We start from the raw sequence: 23,174 nt of genomic DNA, 5'->3' as shown, positions 1-23,174 counted from the left end.
TGGGTCAATGAGTCAATGGTTCAACCACTGGGTCATTGGTTCGATTGCTTGACTCGGTTTATATTAAAAAATTATAATAATTTAAAATATAACCTTAGTATATCATATATATAAAATAATATGCATTCTTCTTAACAAGAAGCAAAGTGGTGTAGTGGCAATTTGGATTAGCTTTCCTCCCTCTAGGTCCTGTGTTCAAGTCCTAGCTATGACAATTTTTTTAAATAACTCTCAATTGAATATCATTTGACCAAATAATTAACATTGAATGTAAATTAATTACAGTTTGAACATTAAAAACAGTTTTGACAAAAAAAAGGCAAAAACAGAAGAAAAAAAAGGACCGGTCCATTAAAACCGACCGAGTCGCCGGTTTATTCCCTGAACCGGCCGGTCCAAACCGGTTCATACCGGTTGAATTGCATGGCCGGTCCGGTCCGAGTTTTATAACACTGCTTTAGCTTATATTTAGTGACAAAACATAAGTCTCAACTTTAGCTTATAATTAGGGACGGAGGGAGTATTGAACTAGAACTGCCACGGAGGCCACAAGATCTATTGTTACTCAATCCACACTAAACCGACGTAGGAGGAAGCATTCCTGGCCAAAATGTCTGCAACCATGTTTCCAGAACGATGAGCAAAACACAAGTCTACAAGATCAAAAAATCGACAAAGCGAAATACAATCTTTAATAATAGACGATAAATAATAACCCCATCTGGAGGTTTCTTCCATCTTTGGAACAGTTGTAAGCAATATGTCTCCAAGTAGATCTTCCTGAACCCCAATTGGATAGCTAAGGACACCACCCACCTAAAAGTCAAAGCCTCTACCATAACCACCAAAGATGTCGTCATCGGAAACTCTACTACAACGATCAGCACTTATTAGAAACATCAAAAATTACTTTAAAAATACCAGCCACAGATCTTCGCCAACTCGCTGTCAATGCCGGGCTTGACTGTGGAATGCGAGCCACCGATAGTGTTTGTAGGTCTAACATGGCCGCGCGCTGCAACAGGCTTCACAAGAGAAGATATTTTATTAACACATTATGATTCAAAATTTCAAAGTGATAAAAATTATTTACTCTCCAATTAATTGATTTGTGAATACGTAAGCGAAAATCATTAAAAATATCAGCCACATGTCTTCGTTGCCAATGCCAGGCTAGACCGTGGAACACGAGCTACCTATGGTGTTTGTAGATCCAACATGGTCGCGCGCTGCAACTGAACTTCACAAGAGAAACTGTTTCTATATATGCACTTTCTCATCTTGGTACACCCCATTAGGAAGATATTTTATTAGCACATTGTGATTCAAAATTTCAAAGTCATAAAAAAACTATTTACTCTTCAATTAACTAATATGTGAATAAGTAAGCGGAAATCATTAATGCCTCTCCCATGCGCAAAGATAAATAATAAAGGTAGAGCGATACGAAAACCTGACGGAACCGCTTAGTACTTAGTACACTAACACTAACTATTAAGTATCGAATACACTCCACTAGAAAGAAATTTCATCTACTCTTCAACGAGTATCAATTCATTCGCACTCTCATTTTCATTTAATTCTTCATCACAACATTTACCATATTGGCCAACGCACTTTTTCTTACAGCCAAGACATCCAGCCCGTTCATAAACAAAATGGGCCGTAACGGATTCATTCCATCCATTGTCAAGGTCAACCAAAAAACTGCAATTGTCTGACGAGCGTGAGTGGGAAGACGGGTCAGAGCGCGTGGGTATGGAAGAAAACTTAGAAATGTCGCCACAATGACACCACCACCAACCCAAGAAAATCTCACCAGAAAGATACACCAAAACCCCCACACCCACCACGCGCCGCAACGTGCCTTCTCCGCCAAACTTCCAACCACCGCCAACGATTAGGGTTCCCATTTTCATGGAACCCCAATCACAATCGCAATCGCAATCGCAACTGCAATTGCAAGCTTCTCTTCCTCTTCCACCACCTCCACACATGGATCCCGATGACCCTTCTTCCTCCGTCTGGGACCTCACTTACCTCCTTGACTTCAACCTCGACGACGACGCACCAGTTTTCCCCTTCGATGACAACAACCTCTCAGAAACCCCTCTCACCGACCCTCAGGATCAGGAGGAGGAGACTCACAAGGTCCGAAAGCGTGACCCGATGCTCACATGCCCCAACTTTCTCGCGGGTCGGGTCCCATGCGCATGCCCCGAGATGGACGCGCTACTCGAGGAACAAGGTTTACCCGCCAACAAACGCCCTAGGACCGCGCGTGCTTCTGCACCGTCGGCGGCGCGCTGCCAGGTTCCTGGCTGCGAGGTTGATATCTCTGAGCTCAAGGGCTATCACCGGAGGCACAGGGTTTGTCTGCGCTGTGCAAATGCTCCTACCGTTGTCTTCAACGGCGAGGCTAAGAGATACTGTCAGCAGTGTGGAAAGTAAACCATAATTCTTCAGGAATTCCATTGAAATTTTGTTTATGTGATCATGGTGGTTGCTGACTAGGGTTTGTTTGATAGGTTTCATGTTTTGTCGGATTTCGACGAAGGTAAACGGAGCTGTAGAAGGAAGTTGGAGCGCCATAACAACAGGAGGCGAAGGAAGGCTCCGGATTCTAGAGCTGCAGCTGATCATGAACCTCAAGCTGTTACTCAAAATGAAGAGTTCAGTGGTGATCTCGAAGCGGGAAAAGGTTTATTAATTATTGATTTATGAGTAATGACTATTAATTATCAGATAGCATGTTCTGATTTGTTCTGCTAGAGATAAATTTGGTCTTTTGTGTTTACTGGTTGTGTATGTATGGATTGTACAGATTGTTCAAATTTGAGTAGTGAGATAGTTGAAAAAGAAGCGTCACCGCCGTCACGGGATCATGAAGAGGAACCTGTTGCTGTTTGGTCGTCAACTCTTGATACACCTAATATTAATGGTGATAGTGTTGTGTCTTTTGTTGCTTCTGGTACTTCAGCACAAGTGAATGGTGTGAATGACGTTTCGAATATTTCTAATTCGCCTCCTTCATATTGCGACAATAAGAGTGCTTATTCGTCTATGGTGGGTTGCTTTGCTGCTTGTTTGTTGTTTTTTCTTTCAAATGTTTAGTCTCAGGCAAGAAATGAGGTTGACGTTTGCTGATTCAATGTTCACTTGTAGTGCCAAACAGGTCGGATTTCATTTAAGCTTTACGACTGGAATCCTGCCGAATTTCCTAGAAGGCTACGGCACCAAGTATTTTTAAAGCATTGTTATTACAGTTTAGTATTTTAATAGTGGCAAGATCTTCTGCCATATACGGGTCAGTAGCTGATTAACAGCCAGTCAAATGTATTTGCAGATATTCCAATGGTTGGCAAGTATGCCTTTAGAGCTGGAGGGATATATCCGCCCTGGATGTACAATCCTGACAATTTTTATTGCAATGCCTAACATTATGTGGATAAATGTAAGGGTTTAACTTGATGTTCTTTAAACTATAAGTTGCAGTGTTTTATTTTAAGTGCTCTATAGTCTAAATGCATTCTTTCTTTTTACTGGTTGACTGCCTCATTATTAGATTGTATGGTTCTTCACTTCTTTGTTATGCTTGTTCTTGTAACTGCTAGTTTTGTCATATTGAGATGCTTGTTTGTGCTCAAATTTGTTGTATACTACTTGTTACAATTCTTTTCTCCTTGGTGAATTGGAAAATCCCCTCTTAGTTTTCAAATTTTTACTAATTTGATTGGTTTATCCTTCTTTTCCCCTTCCTGTTTTCTGACTTCATTTTTTCTTTCTCTTATGGGTCAACCAGTTACAAAAGGATCCTCTGTACTATGTGCATGATCTTGTTGCTCCCAGAAAGATGCTATCTGGAAGAGGCACCACACTGGTTCATCTGAATGACATGATGTTCCGTGTTATGAAAGGTTTGTTGCGATTTTGTTTGTTCACTATCTTCTATTGGTTCACATTTTCCCATTATTTAGTTTTTTCTTATGATTATTTTATACCTTGATCCTTAAGATTTAGGACTTTATTAGAGTATATAGGTGATATGAAAATATTGGTTATGCTTAGTGTGTGTGTGCCAGCTGGAATGCCAGCTGGACACAGTTGTTAATTCTGTTTTGAACAGCTGTCAATTCTGTTAGAGGAACAGCTGTCAATTCTGTTAGAGGTTGTTACCATTCAGTTAGAGTTAGCTTAGCTGTTAGTTTAGCTTGTAGAGCAAGCTTCTTCAATCCTATATAAGGATTCAATCCTCATTGTATCGGTTAACAATTCATATTATTTCATATGAATTGTTAACCGATACAATGAGGATTGAATCCTTATATAGGATTGAAGAAGCTTGCTCTACAAGCTAAACTAACAGCTAAGCTAACTCTAACTGAATGGTAACAACCTCTAACAGAATTGACAGCTGTTCCTCTAACAGAATTGACAGCTGTTCAAAACAGAATTAACAACTGTGTCCAGCTGGCATTCCAGCTGGCACACACACACTAAGCATAACCAATATTTTCATATCACCTATATACTCTAATAGACTTCGTAGGGTACTTATCTTCCTTAAAGATATGTATTATTTATCTGATTTTATGAAACAAATTAAACAATAAACTCTTCAAATGTTTCTGCATAATAAATAGAAGTTTCTATTTTTTGAGTTGTAATCTTTAAGTTCTGAGTTGCAAAGCTTTCAATTTGTTTAAATTCATCAGCACATTTTGATGGTTACAGATGGAACTTCTGTGACAAAAGTCGAGGTAAACATGCAGGCACCAAGGCTTCACTATGTTCATCCCACATGCTTTGAAGCTGGCAGACCTATGGAATTTTTTGCTTGTGGAAGTAACTTGCTGCAGCCTAAGTTTCGGTTTGTAATTGTGTTATGTTGTCGTTTAAACATCATTTAAAGCAGTTCTATTTTGCATATATTTATGTGATGTACATAAGTTCATTTGCTTGCCTTTTTGGACTATATATGTTTTTGGCAATGTTGAGGACCTAAAGGTGGTGAAAGGGCCCATAAGCAGAGGGATAGAAGGAGATGTAATCCTGTGGAATGCTACAGTTGGGACGTTGGGTAGAGGAATTGGAGCATCCTTAGATCGTGCTGAACTTAAATTCTAAGCAATCGAGATAACGAAAATCTATTAACCTTGAAAGGAAATCAGGGTTCACTTGTAATTGGTTGTTAGCTTAAAAGTAATGCGTAACATGTATATGTTGTTTTTCTCCTTTACATTTTTTTATGACTGATTGGGCTTTGTATCAATATTTTTATTTTTATATTGGTCGCATTGTCTTGAGTCTATCTCTGGCATGGTAACCATTCCTACATTTATCTTGTCTGGGGTTAATGTGAGTATGCTTTATGCTGCATGAAGTGAAGTGGCCACTAAGTTTAGTCATTATCAGCATCAAGTTTTACTCAGCGCCAAATCAAAGAAAAAGTTATTAGCAACGTAGGAAATTGCTCAATCAATAGTCATTGTACCAAGCTGTTATTTACCTTATAGGTTTATAGGCTTATAGTGCTATAGTGTGGCAAATGCATAGTTGGGGCTAACTTTTGTTTTAATATTTTTTGGCGTCACTCCAATCTCAATTCTGTCGATGAATCTATTATAATTTCAAATTGGTCATGTTAAACTTAACAGCTTTTCTGATATTTCAGTTGATATATGCCCATTTCAAATACAGCTAGTTTAGATCTAGTTCACTTGCCAATATACTTCTGATTCTAATGAGGTGGTCATCATGGCAGGTTTCTTGTATCTTTCTCTGGGAAGTATCTGAAGTATGATTACTGTGTTCCTTCTCCACATAACTGGTCTGAAGACAATATTTCGTGTGTTAATGATAATCAGTTATACAAGATATATGTCCCTCATACAGATGAATGTCTCTTTGGGCCTGCATTTATTGAGGTAGTCATTGACCTCTTGTTCTGTTTCCTTAACTATGCCTTGACCTGGATGCTTTATTTGGTTTGCTAATGCTATGTTTCTTAACTTGTACATTAGGAGCACTTTATGTTGGCCATAGCCCATAATTACCGTTGGGCCTGTTGAATGTGTATGTATGTTTGCTTTTAGATTTGGTAACTTGTGATACACTTATCGCAATTGAATTCTGTCTGTATGGAGTGAGATTCTAGAATATCGTCAAAACAAATTAGGAAACATGAGAAACTTTGATCTTCACAGTTCAGTACTTTGAGCATAAGAACTTCGTATAATTTGGGTGCCATTTTTGGTCGGTAATTCCTTTTTGTATTTTTTACTGGTATGTTTTTCTAATAAATGAATTTATGCATCATAAGATCACCATAGTGAAGTTTGTCACACTGTAGCAATATCATATCGATAGAAAGTCACGTCCTTTTATTGAATTCAGCACTTTATCTTTTTTCTTTTTACTTGAGTGGTTCTTATCTGAAGTACATGTAATTTAAGTTAGGATGCTCTCTTCCTAACAGTTGCTGTTATCAGGAAGAGTAATTGAAATTGGAGTTTGGAATCCAGTACTAAAGTGAATTGTACTAATGCTATTAAAATGAGACTTGTTTTAATGATAATAACATCAAATTAAAGATAAGTTGCCGGAACCTTTTGATGCAATGTGATATTGGCAGTTGATACATTACAATTTTATTGTGTTTTTTTAATAAATGGCTTATAGCAGTATAAGGAAGTACTTTTTTTGAAAGTGTTTCTCTTGTGTGAACTCATATTTCTTCCCTTTCTGTAGGTGGATAACGAGTCTGGGTTGTCAAACTTTATTCCAGTACTCATTGGGGATAAAGAAATTTGCACTGAAATGAAGACGTTGCAGCAAAAATTAGATGCATCTCTCCCTTCCAAACAGTTCCAGTCTGCATCTGGTGATTCTATTTGCAGCTCATGTGAAGCTCTTGCACATAGACACACAGCTTCATCAGACTTGCTTGTAGATATAGCATGGTTGCTTAAGGACCCCACTTCAGAAAGTTTTGACAGAGTGATGACAGCTTCACAAATTCAAAGATATTGTTATCTGTTGGATTTTCTAATATGCAATGATTCAACAATCATTTTGGGAAGAATATTACCGAATTTGATAATCTTGACAGAAAGCATGAAATCAAATTTTGTGATTAATAGAATCAGTGATATTGACATGACCGAACTACTAAAATGCATGCATAATGCTAGAGATGCCATTTGTCAGAAGCATCGGAAAGATGGAGGTGTAGTTGCACCCTCTGAAATGGAAGACTTTGAAGCAGCTCAGAGCGGCTCCCAAAATAACATGCAATCAGTTGTTGCAGTTAACTATCAGGTTTGGATAATAGCTTTCTTGCTTAGTCCCTCCCCTGATGATGAAATATGAATACCTGTTGATATTTTACATTAAGATGCTTCACATTTTACTTCATGGTCGTGTTGTTAGTTGTTACCATACAAAGGAAAATAAAATTGATGCTCCTGTATTTAGGTCAAGAATAGGCTCCTCTGTTATAAGGCTATCAAACCAAGACTGGTTTTGCCAATATGAATGGATAGTTTTGTTACATTTATTATAAATGTATTGCTGAATTTATATATTTTAGTCTCCTACCAAGCATATTTTATCTCTTGACAGTAAGACATTTTATATCAATTTGGTGGATGTTTTAGCTGTGACCCTTCAATTTATATGGGTTGCAGCTTATTGGTTTAACACTTCCCCTGGCTGTTGAAAACTCCAAGTATATTTTGATGAAGTTTTTAAAAGAGAATTAATATGACCTAACAATTCGTTTGTTTCTACTGTTTCTTACTTGTGATTGAACTCAGTATTGTTTTATTTACAAATATTAGAATTTTGTTTAAATGGTTTAGTTGTTCTGATGTCAGTTTCTTAGCTTAGCTCCCAACAATTGCTTATTGTCTGTAACTTCATCCTCCACTCAGAACATCCCTTATTTGAATAATTCTGATTTTGTGAGACAGTTGGTAAGATTCAGTAACACTACCATCGCAACTAACACATTTTCTACTTTGATATTAATTTTGCAGGGTATCCTGCCCGGACCAGATTCAAATTTGACAGTTCTGAGATGTCCCACTAGCAATGACAAAAATGAAAAGATACCACTTTTGAAGCAGGAGATTATAATGAATGTGGAAGAGTTCCCTAAAAGATGCGACCGGCGATATCTTACCAGGGGACTCTTGAGCTCTCGACCAGCTATTTTTATGGCTGTTTCAGTTGCTGTTTGCCTTGGTGTATGTGTATCCGTCCTTCATCATCATGGGAGGGTTAGTGAGTTGGCATTATCCATTAGAAGGTGCTTGTTTAACTACTAGTAGATTTTGTTCTTATAATTTCTAGTTGGTACATATTTGTTGTAACATTAAATAAACAGATGTTATTAGGAGGAGTTGTGCTAGCTCATTAATTTGGAAACTTTATCCAAGGTTGCTGATTTTACCAATTTAATCGGATGTCCCTACAGGCTATAGGTGCCAATTGTACCCGAAATGAGTGTGATCATAGTTAAAATTTGAAATTTATACCATCAATATTAAATTGGGTGCTTACTTCCTTATTGCAATGATTGTTAGGGGTGAAGGATTGGCCTAACTCAGGCTTAAACTCCAAAAGTATTGTTCATTTTATTTTTATTAGTGACTTGCTTCCAACCTTAATGACTTAAACAGTTGAGACAAACTCTTTCAATTGGGTGGATTTGAGAGACATGCACCTCGACCATTAAAATAAGCTCCATGAATCTTGATTTTATGTAGCATATTCACGATAAACACTCCAAATTTCATATGACACCAATGTTTCTGCATGGCAAAAAGAAAACATTTTTTTTTTCTAAGAAACAACCTGAATATTTACTAAATTCAAGCTGCCTGCAAGATATATTCAACTATAATAACCCCCCTTTTTTTGGTCAAAACTATAATAGCCCTAGAGACCATCAATCACATTCACATCCCATGAGTGATAGATACCTAAGGACCTATAACTTAACACACAAAGGCCACCACTCACCAGGAAAAAGAACACCAGTATCAAAATATTTAGCACCGTCATTATGCAGTATGATGAGAGCATCGTGTTTGAACCACTCACACTAATAAGAGATTAGGAAAGAGCCACGCACACTAAAAAGATATATATGCACATTGGAAGATAACCAGAATGTGAGAATATGATGTAATACATTGTTGAGTTGGAGACAAATTCAATAGTTTATAAGTTGGAGAGTTGCACTTCCAATTTCCTTAAGCCATTTTGGCTAGGCTTTTCCTCGAGCCCCATTGCGCCACTCAACTTGACTTACAACCAGGCCAGGATCCAACCAATTAATGTTTTAATTTAGGACATAATCCAAGTGGGAAAGTTAACATTGTAAAAAGAAAAGAAACATCCTCCTAAAGAAGTGGGCATATTCCAAGTGGCTAGGTGGGTTATTCAAGAAGGAACTATATGGAGAGTTGGTTTAGGCCATAATATCCAGATTTGGGATGATATAGGGGATGGCTTATATATCTAAATTAGGTTTTACTTTTCTTGATAGAGAGTGGCAAAGTGAAATACCTCCAGGAATTTCTCTATTGCTAAACTGTGATGTACTACAAGCTTTGTTTTCTTCTTATTTTTAATTCCCATTTGTATTTTTTTAAAACATAAAAGATGACTCGTCAATTTTGCAGGGGTCTATATAGCCCTCCTAAGCCACCGGTAATGTTTCCCAGTTTCTTTTAGAGACTCTTTAGATTGTGGAGATAAAAAATCGTCACTATCTGTCGGATCTGATGGAGAATCTTATACATACAACAATCATTATTGATATTAAAATAGTTCTTATACACAAATATACAAAATCTTCGAACACATTTCCGATCACACCATTTAAGTGGCAGTTTAAAACCCCATTTACAATACAATTATTTGCGACATATAATCTATTGAAGTTTTTTTAATCAGATCCTCGTCTCTTTTGACTTTTACTAGAATCTACATGATACATGACATGAGTGTCTACCACTGATTTCGTTTTTAAAATTAATAAGAGAACACATCAGAGAGAGTTTTGATGAATTGAAAATTTGGAATATACGTAGTTATGTGCTCAATAATTGTAAACCCCAAGCCATAGAATGCAATGGAATCAAAAACTTTGGCCGCCTAGCCTATAGCCTATAGTATTATTCAATTAAATTTTTATATATACATGATATTTTGTGGATATATATATGTGTATATATATCCCATCCTCGTAGGAACCACGTAAGGTGTGATGCAGAAAAAGACCAATGATCGATGCAGTCCTCACCGATTAACCACCAAACAACACAATACAGGATCGATCAGGATCCACATGCTGCATGCATTTTGTTAATTATCAACATTCATTCAACAACTTGCAGGAACAACTCCAAGGGATCCAGCTTCTAATCCAGGCACTTGCAAACGCTGCTGACAGCTTCATTCCCACGTGCCACTCCTAATTTCACACGTTTTCTTATTTTTTTTCTAACAAAAATTTGGGGTGAGGGGATGGTGTCTCGGTCTAAAGCATGAAAAACTACCGGGTCCAAAGAACACTTACAAAAGACTTGTAGGGTTCGAAGTTCGAACTTGCAACATGTTATGTAAATGAGACTCTATCATGTTCCACTATACCAACCTTGACATTATTTGCATGCTTCAAAATACTAATTAAATAAATATAATTCCGTATTATACTTGCTTAAGTTGATGTTTCAATACTTTTAGTCTCTTTTTATACTTTTTTAGGTCAAACTATAAATACTATAATGATATTTGATACGTAAGAAGCTCTTTTTTAGGTGAACATATAACTATACAGTTCACATTTGTAATTATAACTATTTAAAAATGTCAAGGAACTATTGTAAATAATAAGCATGTATGTAATGTAAACTTGTATGCAATATATAGCATGCTTTTGTGTGTTCTCTTTCACAACATTGCTAGAGAGCTAGCTATTGAAGAAAATGGCAATTGAGCAACACAATGATGTTGAGAGTGGAGAAGCCAATGGGGTTCAGCATTTGCAAGAGCCCTTCATTTCTAAAGAAGTTGAATCAGATAAAGGTGTGGAAAATGGATCCATTGGAATGGTTCTGCTCAGCACATTTGTTGCTGTTTGTGGTTCTTTTTCATTTGGAACTTGTGTAAGCATCTTTAACCTTTCTAAAATCTTTAATCTAAGGAAGAAACAATCTGAAAATACGCTTCACAACATGTTTACTTTATTGTTCTGTTTTCTTGATTAGTTAGGAATCAAATTCACCAAAAATTCATAAACAGAAAAGGTTTCTAAGCTAAAGTCATTATTTTGGCAGGTGGGGTATTCAGCGCCAACTCAAGCGGCTATCAGGGCAGATCTTAATCTATCACTTGCTCAGGTAGGTATTCAATTCAAGTTAGCTTTCCCTCCTCAGTGGCATTTTATACCATGGTCTCTATTTTAATTAAAAAAAAATTTTTCTTTTCAAATTTTGGGGTTTGGCAGTTTTCAATGTTTGGTTCTTTGGTGACCATTGGTGCAATGCTTGGAGCTATAACAAGTGGCAGAGTTACTGATCTACTTGGAAGAAAAGGGGTATCTGAAATCATGTTACTAATTAAAGCTTAATCTCTAAATGCCGAATAAATATATTTTGAACCATGTTACTAATTAAGCTTTATTTTCATGGAAAACACAGGCTATGAAAATTTCCACAGGATTTTGTATTGCAGGATGGTTATCTGTCTTCTTTTCCAAGGTATGCAACATGTGCTCATCTTAAGATAAGTTGTTGCAAAATAATAAGAAAAAGGTTGAAGAACTTTATGATGTTCTATATCTATTGCAGGGTTCTTACTCACTTGATTTGGGAAGATTTTTCACAGGATATGGAATTGGAGTTATTTCATATGTGGTAACTAATTTGACAACCTTACAACTAATTTACCTTCACTCTATGTTGTCTCTTCACTAACAAAGATCACTATATTGGACAGGTTCCAGTATATATAGCAGAAATAGCACCAAAAAATCTTCGAGGAGGACTTGCAACAACAAATCAGGTGAGTGAATATTTTGAATTATTGTGTCTTGTTCTTTGATTCAAATTTAAGTATACTGGAATTGAATTTTGGAATTGATTTCAATTGTTTTGTAGCTTATGATTGTTATTGGATCATCAGTCTCATTCTTATTGGGAAGTCTCATAAGTTGGAGAGAATTGGCACTGGCAGGTATATCTATTAAGATTAGTTTTCAACTGTTGCTTGAGATGTAACAAGTTTTAGAGAATTTAAAAGGTTCTAACTGTTGGCTTGGCTCGAACTTGAAGGCCTAGTTCCTTGCATTTGTTTGCTGGTTGGTTTGTGCTTCATCCCTGAGTCTCCTAGATGGCTGGTATGCATTAAGCCAGAATCTAATTAAATATAAAGAGAGAGATAGACACAAAATTTTCACATGGCAGTGTCATCTGAGATTTTCATGTGAGAAGATCCTGATCAGGCATAATTTTTTTTTTTCCGGCAGGCAAAGGTTGGCCGTGAAAAAGAATTTCAAGTAGCTTTAAGGAGACTTCGGGGTAAAGATGTTGATATTTCTCATGAAGCCACTGAAATTCTGGTACTTTACAAGCTCCTTTAACTCATTGAAAACCTTAAAAGAAAATTTCCTAATAATTTGACATGTTTGATGACACTTATTTTTGGCTAATAGGATTCCATTGAAACTCTTCAAAGCCTTCCGAAGTCTAAATTGTTGGATTTGTTCCATACCAGATATGTGCGCTCTGTAGTTGTAAGTAACATACTTGCATCTAAATTTAATCACAGTATAAGTAATTGCTCAAATTATTTAACTACTTTTCACAATTTCAGATCGGAGTTGGGTTAATGGTATGTCAACAATCTGTTGGAATTAATGGTATAGGATTCTATACAGCAGAGACTTTTGTAGCAGCCGGTAAGTGAAAACAAATTCATCCAAATCTTGAAAAATCAATGGAAATATTAAATAAATTTCACCTGTTACATTTATTCCTCTATAACTCGATTTGCAGGAGTTTCTTCTGGAAAAGCTGGTACCATAGCCTATGCTTGTATTCAGGTACTTGATTCCCCGTCCCTCTTCTGATGATCTCTCAGAACTAACCATATATATAGAACTACATTATTCTGTCTCTGAACATCATCTGTTACATTGAATTATAGGTTCCATTTACCATATTGGGAGCCATTTTGATGGATAAATCTGGAAGAAGACCTCTTATAACGGTAAATCTATTTGAAAGAACTTATTTATCAATGCTAGTAAGAACATGTATGCTTAACATAATTTCTTGTATATATGCAGGTTTCTTCTGGTGGGACATTCTTAGGCTGCTTTATTACTGGAATTGCTTTCTTTCTCAAGGCAAGTCATTATTTTAAATGTATTACATTTTCACCACAAATAGTGTGTTTTTGTATCGATTCTAAAATCCATCTTCATGACTTCATGAATCAGGATCAAGGCTTATTGCTTGAGTGGGTGCCGACATTAGCAATTGGTGGTGTGTTGGTGAGTTTTTGCATCAACTTCTGTTTTTCTGTCTTCTGTTTGCTTCTTTTTTAAGCTATGGCAATAGTTGATAGTGTAATCTTATAGTACTTATATTCCAGTTTAACATGAAATTCTCTCATTTCTCTTTTTTTTTCTTCTTCTTCTTCTAATCAGATCTATATAGCAGCATATTCAATTGGATTGGGGTCTGTTCCTTGGGTGATAATGTCCGAGGTATGTATCATGTAACACAAAAAATAAGCGAGCGTGTTAGAAATACAATATAAAATCATTCATGTGTCTTCATCCATCAACTTAAGCTTTTGGGATAGTTAGTTAATGATAGGCGACAACGGAAGAAATATATGTTCTTATAATACTTCTTATATTACAGGTTTTTCCCATACATATAAAGGGAACTGCTGGGAGCTTGGTGGTTTTGGTGACCTGGCTAGGAGCTTGGGTGGTTTCATACACTTTCAATTTTCTTATGAGTTGGAGTTCTCCTGGTAAACACAGTTAGTTGGCATTTTTACCTGCATCTGATTGTGACTATCATTAGTAATAACATGTGTTTATATTGGTTTTTGACAGGTACTTTGTTTTTGTATGCTGGATGTTCCCTCTTAACTATTCTATTTGTAGCAAAAGTAGTCCCAGAAACCAAAGGAAAAACATTGGAAGAAATCCAAGCTTGCATCAGTTCATAGAAAGAAAAAAAGGAGAGCAATTTCTTGTACTATTTGATGATGGAAGGTGAAGCCTAATAGCACACGGGGACCCTGTCCAATTATTGTATTTGATTTATTAGCATCATTGATCTAATTCTTTTGGATCCATATAGGAGATCGGCAAGGAATAAAATAACAGAATTTTGATATATTCACATTTTAGGTTCTGAATAAGAATATGTTATTAGCATTAGCTTTGCTCATAAGAGAATTTTCATATTCTATTCACTGTGCCAGTGTGCCTAGGTCTCTTCTGATTTTTGCTTCTTCTTTCTTTTGGTTTTGAGGATTCTTTTTTGGTTTTCTTTCCGCTAGAAAAAATAATAATTTTCATGCACTAAGAATGTAAAAGATTTTTATACATTCAGTTAAATAAATTTCAAAGATTTGAGAAAATTAATTTTTTTATTTAATTTAATCAGTTAATGTAACACTCGAATTAATTACCCGTGTACAAAATTTTACACTTTCGGAGCATGCATTTTTTCTAAAAGATATTTCTAGGGTAATCAATTAGAATTTAATTTATCCGCATCAAAATTAAAATTTAATATACAATAATAAAATAAATAAAAAATATAGCGTTTACTATTATTTCATGGTTTAACACACATATTGAGTAAGTTGATAAAGACGATCCATTTCTTTTAAGTTATGTGTTGAGTTCCCGCTCCCGATATGAGAACTCTGTTGGTGGGCAATCTACATTTAGTGACTTCTGGTCCCCGACAAATGCCGTAGTGGTAACCGGAGCCGAACCCGACCAAACTTATTTTATACCAAAAGAAATGCTATTATTTTTGGTTTGTCTTTAATTAAAAATAAAATCTACGTGCCTCTATTTGCTCCACGTACACTTTGCAAATTGAGAAGAATCCAAGCAAAGGCCAAAGGGCTTTGACAAAACTTCAATCCATACTTCACTCATCAATTTCCTCACACAACAGACAACACAGACACACACATTCGCTGACTATAAACATACATGCATACATACATAGTTGTGGTCGAAAATCCCAACCTGGTCTCTGTTCCTTGATCCCCCACAGCTTCATTCTCCAATCAGAGGTAACCAAACATCAATCTTCATTCCTCAATCATCATCTATACCCGTTTATTCATTTGATTTTGTTCTAATTTTCACCGTCAACTGTTTGCTAAGTCTCAGTGATTGGGAATTCAGTTTCATTTCATACCCAGATGTTCATTTTTCTTGTAATTCTTAGAATTGGACTAAAGTTTCTTTCTTTTTGTTGAATTAGTTCGTTTCCCTCATTTTCTTATTAAAAAGGGCTGAACTTGAAAAAGGGTTTTGGTTCTGACTTCTGAAACTGAAATGGGTTCTCTGTTGGCACTGAATGCACTGTATTAGTAGTATAGATGATAATTTTTAGGTTTGGAACAGTTTAATTTGTCAATATTTCTGCATATTCTTGTGTGTTTGTGATTGAAAATTCCAAAGGTTCAGAGTTTCTTAGAGTTGATGCTGTTTGTAGGATATAGAGAAAGTAAGAAGCTAAGAATAGATTATGAGTCGGTCGCGCAAAGATACGAGTAACTGTGGGGATGGTAGTAGCAGCAATGAATCTCGTGAAGCTGGAGAAGGGACAAGTGATCTTGATCATGAAATTGCACAGCTCACAAAACTTGGGTCAAGTCCCCATGAGCATTTGGGTCGTGTTGGTCCCGGTAGGATGAAGCTACCTGCATCAACTGTGAGAATGTTAGCGGGTAGAGAAGGTAATTATTCTGGACGGGGGAGGTTTTCAGCAGCAGATGGATGCCATGTGTTAAGCCGCTATTTGCCGACGAAAGGTCCTTGGATTGTGGATCGGATGAAAAGCCGTGCCTATATTTCGCAATTTTCAGATGATGGTTCTCTTTTTATTGCTGGATTCCAGGTTATTTCTGTTATTGTTATTATTATCATTGTAGTTACTGTTATATATAAATAATGTATGAAGCTGAAGATGATTATGTTTAGTTGAAGAGTCTTGTAGTTGTGAAACTATAGTTATGGGACAAAAGGGCCTTTAAATCACTGTTAGTTATTCCTTCCTTGTTATGAAACAGGGAAGCCACATCAGGATATATGATGTTGACAAGGGGTGGAAAGTTAAGAAGGAGATCTCCGCTAGAAACTTACGGTGGACAATTACTGATACTTCTCTCTCACCAGATCGACAATATCTTGTAAGTTTGGGTTGCGTTCCTTATGGGGTAGCATTCGTGGACTCTATTAGGATGAAAAATTTCCTCTTACAATCAATTCTGACCTTGGCTTGTGAATCTTTTACAAGTTTGAGCACCCTATACCACTTTTCTTCTTCTTCTAACTTCTCTCATTTGGCAAATTGTTAATTAATAATGGCAGGTTTATGCTAGTATGTCACCAATTATCAATATTGTCAATGTGGAATCTGCCACAACAGAGTCAGTAGCAAATGTTACAGTACGTGCTGAAAATCTCTCACCTTTAATCATAGCAGATGTTACAATTACAGTTTTTTCCCTACTTGTGTGCTACTTATATTCTTTGCTATTACTGTACTTTCATTTTTTTTTTCCTTATGAGATAATACATTAGTTGGCTCATTGTTATGAGCAATGTGAATCTGTAAACTAATGAAATACATCACAGTTGAGGTTTGTCTAACAACATATGTGGAATGGGTAAATCTGTAATGTCCTTTGCCAAAGATACAGCCGACCTCTTTATTTGCTGCTGTGATTAAGTAGCTATATAAACTAGGGCTGAGCAAGATTATCCAGCCCGACCCAAACCCGAAAAAACCGACAAAAAAAGAAACAATGGGTCGAGTCGGGTCGGGTAGACAGTTAAGGCGAAAGGGGAAGATAGTTTCAGACGGGTAATAATGGTCGGGTACGGGTTGGAAATTTAAAATCCAATTTTACCCGAACCCGACCGTAATAAATGAATATAAATATTTTTATAGGTACCTGTTCGTATCTGAGACTACTTCTGTGCACTACTACTGACTTGACTGACCCTACTAGTAGAACAACATAGCTTGTCTTTTGCGTACTAATCAATGACTGTCATAATGTCATTGTCTACTTTATCAATAATCAGATTAGTTTGCATTTTTTTTACATGGGAAAAGTAAAAAAGTAAATTAAACAATTGTGTAGTGCTCTACAACTTTACCATTCATAATTCATTACACTGCCCAATGCCCCTTTATTCAAAATTTTATCTCAACCTTATCCTTCAATCTTCTTTCTTCTCAACCGTTCACACACTCCCACCACCGTCATCGGCCATTCTTCTCCCTTCTTCCTTGTTCCTCTCCACCTCCGCGACCACATCTACTCTTCTCTCTAACGGATCTTCATTGCCTCGTCCAACACCCCATGGTTGTGTGCGGCCATCAAACCTCGACAGACCCCCTTCTTCCCTTTTCCTCCATGCATGGCTCAAGGACCCCAAACCCACTCTCCAACTCATGGATTCTCTCTGTTCTGGCCCCCCTAGTCTGAGTTCTCACTCAAAAACTGTTTATTTAGAGACTCGCAGTGTTGTCTAAGCATTTGAAGATGTCAACGAAAGTGAATCAGGAAAGTGAATCTAGGAAAGTGACCAAAGGAAAGGCTGGAAATATGAATATTTTGTTGTATTTTTTCCATGCTTCAGTGATTAGAGTAACTGGATCTTTCTCTGTAAATTTTATTCTTCTTAATCTCTCTGTTTTTAGGATATTTTTTCTTTGATCTTCCCATCTTCTATATTGGGTTTCCTTCTTAATTTTTTTTTTCCTGGGTTCAAACCGCCCCAACCCACCGAAGCTACCCGCCACCCGGTTCAACCCAAACCGACACACCCGTAATCATACCATGGGCGGAATCGGTGGTGAATATGCTTGATTGAAGCCCGTTCAAACCCGGTATGTTTCACCCGAACCCGACCCATGCTCAGCCCTAATATAAACTTCTTGTGCTTTAAACGTTAAACCTAAAATATTTTATGATATAATATATTCATGTACGTCACACACATTGAATTATTTTTTAATTTACATTCAGAAATCCTTATTTGATTGCAGGAAATTCATCATGGATTAAATTTCTCTTCTGATGAGGATGGGGATGAATTTGGGATTTTCTGTATCAAATTTTCAACAGATGGGCGGGAGCTTTTGGCTGGAACTAGTGATAGCTCGATATATGTATATGATCTCGGAGCAGATAAGCTTAGCCTTAGAATTCCTGCTCACCTGGTAATATATATTATTTTCCCATCATTAGTTGCTAATTTTGAATTATTTAAAAAAATATATCAAATGTATAGGATACTAATTGAAAGTTGGCTGACTGCTTAGAGTCAGAGTAGTAAGTCAAACTCAATGTCTGCTCAAATTTTTTAGTCTTTTGGTTCATTTTGGGAATAGTTTAGGGCTTCGGGGGAAGCGATGGAAGAGTGGACACTTCAAAAATAGTTGTACCCTTTTGGACATGTATCTGTCAGATGTTTCAGATACTCCCAATTGCATTTTATTTTATTTTCTTTCTTTATTTTTAGGTTTTATAACATTGCAGATGCTAATCCACCTCAATATTTAGAATTTTAGATTAATTATAATAATTTTATTGTGTTTACAAATTACAATGACTCACGCTCTTCTTTAACACACTGGTTCTTTCTTTTGATTTATGTTTTATTCCTACCCTGTAATGATTTTATACATTCTATTATAGCCATGTCATCCTATAATTTGTTTCCAAGTTTACTTGTCTTATGTCGTATCCGTGCTTTCTAGGTAAGCATAGGTATTAAGGTAGCGAAATTTTTAGCCTGAAAATCTTTTCTGTCAGTTCTTCCGTACTTGCAGAATAAATTATTAATAATTTTTTTCATCGCTTTGAAGTTCAATATGATGACTTAGATGGAGTTTCTTTTGCCAGTATGAAGGGCAGACCATATCTGATGTTCTTTTTTTGTGTTGCAGTCTGATGTTAACACTGTCTGCTTTGCTGATGAATCTGGACATATCTTATATTCTGGAAGTGATGATAGTTTCTGCAAGGTAGACTTCGTATTTTCTTTATAGAAATTTGTTAATGTCCACAGATCTTTGTGTTGGATTTGATATTTTCCTTTTATGCATGTCTACTAGTGCTTCTACATGTCTCTCGACGCATACCCAAATCACCTAAGTCTAGACTCTATCATCTTTTCTACAATTGAAGCTAGCCCAACTTTCTATCTAATGATTGTATTCCTAGTCCTATCTTTTGTTCTTAAAGATCGGAGAAGTAGCTATCAGCATATTTATTACTAGTCCAGTTATCTACCTTATTGGCAAAATATGATCAGTTTCTGAATTTTAGTATGGTAAGTGATAGGAGAAAGTTTGACAATAAAATGAGCCCAACAGTTGGACAATGCAAGTGTTAACTCAAGTTATCAGGTTTTTCAGACTTGCAATGTTGGTATTATGCTGTCAGTTTGTCTAGACTTGCTTGCTTTTATGCTGTTGGTTGCACTAATAAAAGTATTGCGTAAATGTTGTAACTCTATGAACCAAGCTTCAGAAGGCTTGGATATGTTTTGCTTATGCTGAAATCTTCGCAGCAAGTTCTCTATAAAACACTCAGCATTTTGGTAAATATGACAATAATATAATTTATGAATGCAGTTGCAGAATGCTCACAAGGTGCAAGCCGAAGGACCATGTTCTTTTAAGTTTGGACATGCTTCTAACTAAATGAGCTTGAAATTTAAATTAGCTCCTCAATTAGCTGTTCATGGACACCTTTAATAATTTTCAAACCATTTATTTCCATTTCATTGCTTTGGTTTTTGTGCTTGGATTACTCAGTGAAGGAATTCTTGGTTGTTATGACTTCACACAGGTGTGGGATAGGCGTTGCTTTGTCTCAAAAGGACAACCAGCTGGTATCTTAATGGGACATTTAGAAGGCATTACATTCATTAATAGTCGTGGGGATGGCCGCTACTTAATATCTAATGGAAAGGATCAAACAACCAAATTATGGGACATAAGGAAGATGACTTCGTCTTCTAATGCCGTAAAGTAATAAAACTACTTTGTTCCTCATTTTGTTACGTGGATACATAGTTATGCTATTTCATTTTTTACTTTCCCTCTTTATGGAAGAATAGAATTTCAGAGTGATAACTCAGTTACAAATTACAATAAGGCCTTTAGTTGGCAAATTTGTAGTAGCTCTGAGTCTGAAAAATCAAAGAACTCCATTTTTATTTTTCCCTTCATAGTATAATGTATATTTAATGATGATGCTTATCACTTAAACCAGCAGTATGGGCCTTGGAGATGACGAGTGGGACTACCGGTGGATGGACTACCCTGAATATGCAAGAAAAAGAAAGCATCCTCATGACCAGTCATTGTCAACATACAAAGGCCACTCAGTGTTGCGCACTCTAGTTCGCTGTTATTTCTCACCATCATATAGGTAACTGTATTTTCCACACCTTCTCAACTGGGTCTATCTGTTCTTTTACATGATGAGAGTTTCTAATTTATCCAAAATATTTAGTTTTTGAATCACACATTATATTTTGTAATTCTTATGAAATCATCAAATCAAAATAACTATATTTTACTTGAATTAATTTTAGTTTTGAGTTCTAGAGTTGATTGAACTAGATGAGTGACATCTGTTTGTTAACCTGAGTATTGCTTTTGTTGTGATGATGTTCCTTGTTCTCTTTACAATTTACATATGATGTTTCTAAGAATGTGAGATGTGAGTGATATCTCGTGTATTTGTTGTTGCAGCACTGGTCAAAAATACATTTACACCGGGTCCAGTGATTCTTCTGTCTTCATATATGACCTGGTAAAAAAATTGCTTCCATATTGTATTAAGTATTAACACTTTCTATATTTGCATGATGTCTAACCCTTTTCCTTTTGGTTCTTATCACATAACATGGATGTCTAAAAATGGTAGTTCACATTCTTTGTAGGTGACTGGAGCTCAAGTTGCAAAACTTGATCATCATGAGGCACCTGTTCGAGATTGTAGCTGGCATCCTTACTATCCAATGATGATCTCTTCAGCCTGGGACGGTGACATAGTTAGGTGGGAATTTCCTGGAAGTGATGAAGCCCCTGCTCCTCGAAACAGAAGAGCCGGTCGAAATCGCATAATTAGAGGTTTGTTTTATATGTAGCTCATGTTCTTTGTACATAATGTGTGTTTGGGTCCATATATTTTGGTAGCTATACCGAATTTATGTGTCTTTCTCTTTACTTTTCTATCTCCCCAAGCTGTAGAAAGGGTCCCAAAAATTTGTTAAATTTATCTGGTTTCTGTAAGATTTGTAAGCCTATCATGGATGAACATAAAGCCGTAGATAAAGTTCTTAAATCAAATAATGATATGTGAATATTTGTTTATTACATTAAATGGCTTGTTAGAAAAGTGGACTTGTACGTAATGAAGAACATTTAAAGGGGAAAATAAAGGTGAAATTTCTTATATTCCTGCTATCAAAATTTTAACTTTCTTTTACCAAAGAAGTCACAGAGAGTAGCTTCTACGGTTAACATAAATCATGTTACTTTGAACTCACTTTTACTTACTTTTACCATAAATAATTGGTGATTTCTCTAAGACCCATTTAAAAATGGAAGAGTTCCATACTTTTTGCTTTGATTAGTCATATAATATATTATATGAAATAATTTTTTATAATTTGTAATCTAGTTCTAAACATTTTAAACAATATTTTAAGGTACCAAACACTTTATAATGGCATCAGAGCAACGCCCTAAATAATTTTGTCAAAATCAATTTTATCTAAAACTAAATATTTTTGACAACGATGAAGCAAGCATGCAATGAAACTGAGTTTAAATTCATGGCGTGACCACAACAAAATAGAGGGGCTTATAGAATGATCCCTCAAATTAGAATGCTGACTTATTATGAGGGCAAGAAAGAAGATAATTAAATCAAATCATATTTGACTATATTATCTTATTTTTTGTGTTCAAAGGCTTATAGTTGTCACTTTTTTCCCCAGAATTTAGGTGGAGCCTGGAGTGAGGTATGTTGGCATATGGTGCATTGGTGAGAGAAGATAAACAACCTGCAATACAAGGTAGTCCTTGTTTAATGTATATATTAAATTATCAAATAAGTTTTATAATTTAAGGGTCTATATGTTTTAAAGGTGCAAATTGCAAGGAAGGCCCCATCTGAATATTTTTTCTTTGCCCATGCGTCCCCACTTATAATATTTATCTTAAACTTCATTAGCCCCATGTTTTTCTTCTTTTATATCCATTCTCTTACATTTTGAGAATACATTTTTCAATTAACAATTAAAATTAAATAGTAAATAAACCTAAAGTGTTTAAAACATTTCTTCCTACCTTTAGTCCTATTTAAATTTAAGCTCAAATTAATTACCGTTAGCATTAATTTATAAATAAGTAATTTTTGATTTAATTAAACTCAAATACTAATCAAATTAATTCATACTAGAAAAACTATAATAAATAAAAAATATATAAATCAAATGATTATATATTAAAAGGTAATCGTTAGTAAATCTAAAGTCTTTAAAAAAAAATTTGTGTCCTAAAGTGGATCATTCACACATCTAAAAAATATGCTTTCCTTATTCAGTGCTCGTGTGTGCCTTGAAGATTATGATTGCAGCATGCTCTTGGATGACCTTTCTATTCCAAAACAAAGGGTGAAAGTGCATTCTCCATGAGACTGATTGGCCATTGCTTTCTTCAACTCATAATTTCCTATTATAAACTCCATTCTCAGATTATTTATACTTAGTTTTTTTTGGTCAACCATCCTCCATTTATACGGACAAGTGAGTGCTATGCTTCCTTTGGCGCAGGCTTACCCTCAATGGG

At 35.8% G+C, this 23,174-nt stretch overlaps 3 protein-coding genes across 5 annotated transcripts; all 3 read left to right on the top strand.

Annotated features, from left to right (window-relative positions):
• The first annotated feature begins 1,641 nt into the window (after positions 1-1,641).
• Positions 1,642-8,572, top strand: LOC130722486 (squamosa promoter-binding-like protein 7). The gene is made up of 10 exons (XM_057573229.1): positions 1,642-2,447; positions 2,529-2,701; positions 2,825-3,066; positions 3,166-3,240; positions 3,347-3,454; positions 3,803-3,917; positions 4,735-4,870; positions 5,765-5,927; positions 6,751-7,320; positions 8,040-8,572. Exons 1-10 carry the CDS (start codon positions 1,918-1,920, stop codon positions 8,328-8,330), a joined length of 2,403 nt encoding a protein of 800 aa, XP_057429212.1. The 5' UTR covers positions 1,642-1,917; the 3' UTR covers positions 8,331-8,572.
• A 2,330-nt stretch (positions 8,573-10,902) lies between these two features.
• On the top strand, positions 10,903-14,511 carry LOC130726012 (sugar transporter ERD6-like 16). Its single transcript, XM_057577217.1, has 18 exons — positions 10,903-11,180; positions 11,352-11,414; positions 11,522-11,611; positions 11,715-11,774; positions 11,865-11,930; positions 12,013-12,078; positions 12,174-12,249; positions 12,348-12,412; positions 12,542-12,634; positions 12,728-12,808; positions 12,889-12,973; positions 13,071-13,117; positions 13,222-13,284; positions 13,364-13,423; positions 13,517-13,570; positions 13,727-13,786; positions 13,947-14,061; positions 14,147-14,511. Exons 1-18 carry the CDS (start codon positions 11,001-11,003, stop codon positions 14,260-14,262), a joined length of 1,440 nt encoding a protein of 479 aa, XP_057433200.1. The 5' UTR covers positions 10,903-11,000; the 3' UTR covers positions 14,263-14,511.
• A 667-nt stretch (positions 14,512-15,178) lies between these two features.
• Positions 15,179-23,108, top strand: LOC130723856 (LEC14B homolog). Of its 3 annotated transcripts, XR_009014368.1 has the most exons (12): positions 15,179-15,351; positions 15,780-16,184; positions 16,357-16,476; positions 16,658-16,735; positions 18,348-18,521; positions 19,251-19,328; positions 20,158-20,339; positions 20,584-20,742; positions 21,069-21,129; positions 21,260-21,449; positions 22,322-22,399; positions 22,930-23,108. XR_009014368.1 is itself a non-coding variant. In XM_057574997.1 (11 exons), exons 2-11 carry the CDS (start codon positions 15,813-15,815, stop codon positions 22,342-22,344), a joined length of 1,437 nt encoding a protein of 478 aa, XP_057430980.1. In that variant the 5' UTR covers positions 15,179-15,351; positions 15,780-15,812; the 3' UTR covers positions 22,345-22,553. The 3 variants fall into 3 exon arrangements, 2 of the variants coding, with proteins under 2 accessions (XP_057430980.1, XP_057430981.1); XM_057574997.1 differs by lacking the exon at positions 22,930-23,108 and having other exon boundaries at positions 22,322-22,553; XM_057574998.1 differs by lacking the exon at positions 22,930-23,108 and having other exon boundaries at positions 15,181-15,351; positions 20,587-20,742; positions 22,322-22,553.
• The last annotated feature ends 66 nt before the right edge of the window (positions 23,109-23,174 follow it).

This window comes from Lotus japonicus, chromosome 6 (assembly GCF_012489685.1).
Source record: "Lotus japonicus ecotype B-129 chromosome 6, LjGifu_v1.2".
Taxonomy (NCBI): Eukaryota; Viridiplantae; Streptophyta; class Magnoliopsida; order Fabales; family Fabaceae; genus Lotus; species Lotus japonicus.
The sequence above is the reverse complement of the archived record's forward strand: the minus strand, read 5'-3'. Positions and strand labels throughout refer to the sequence as shown.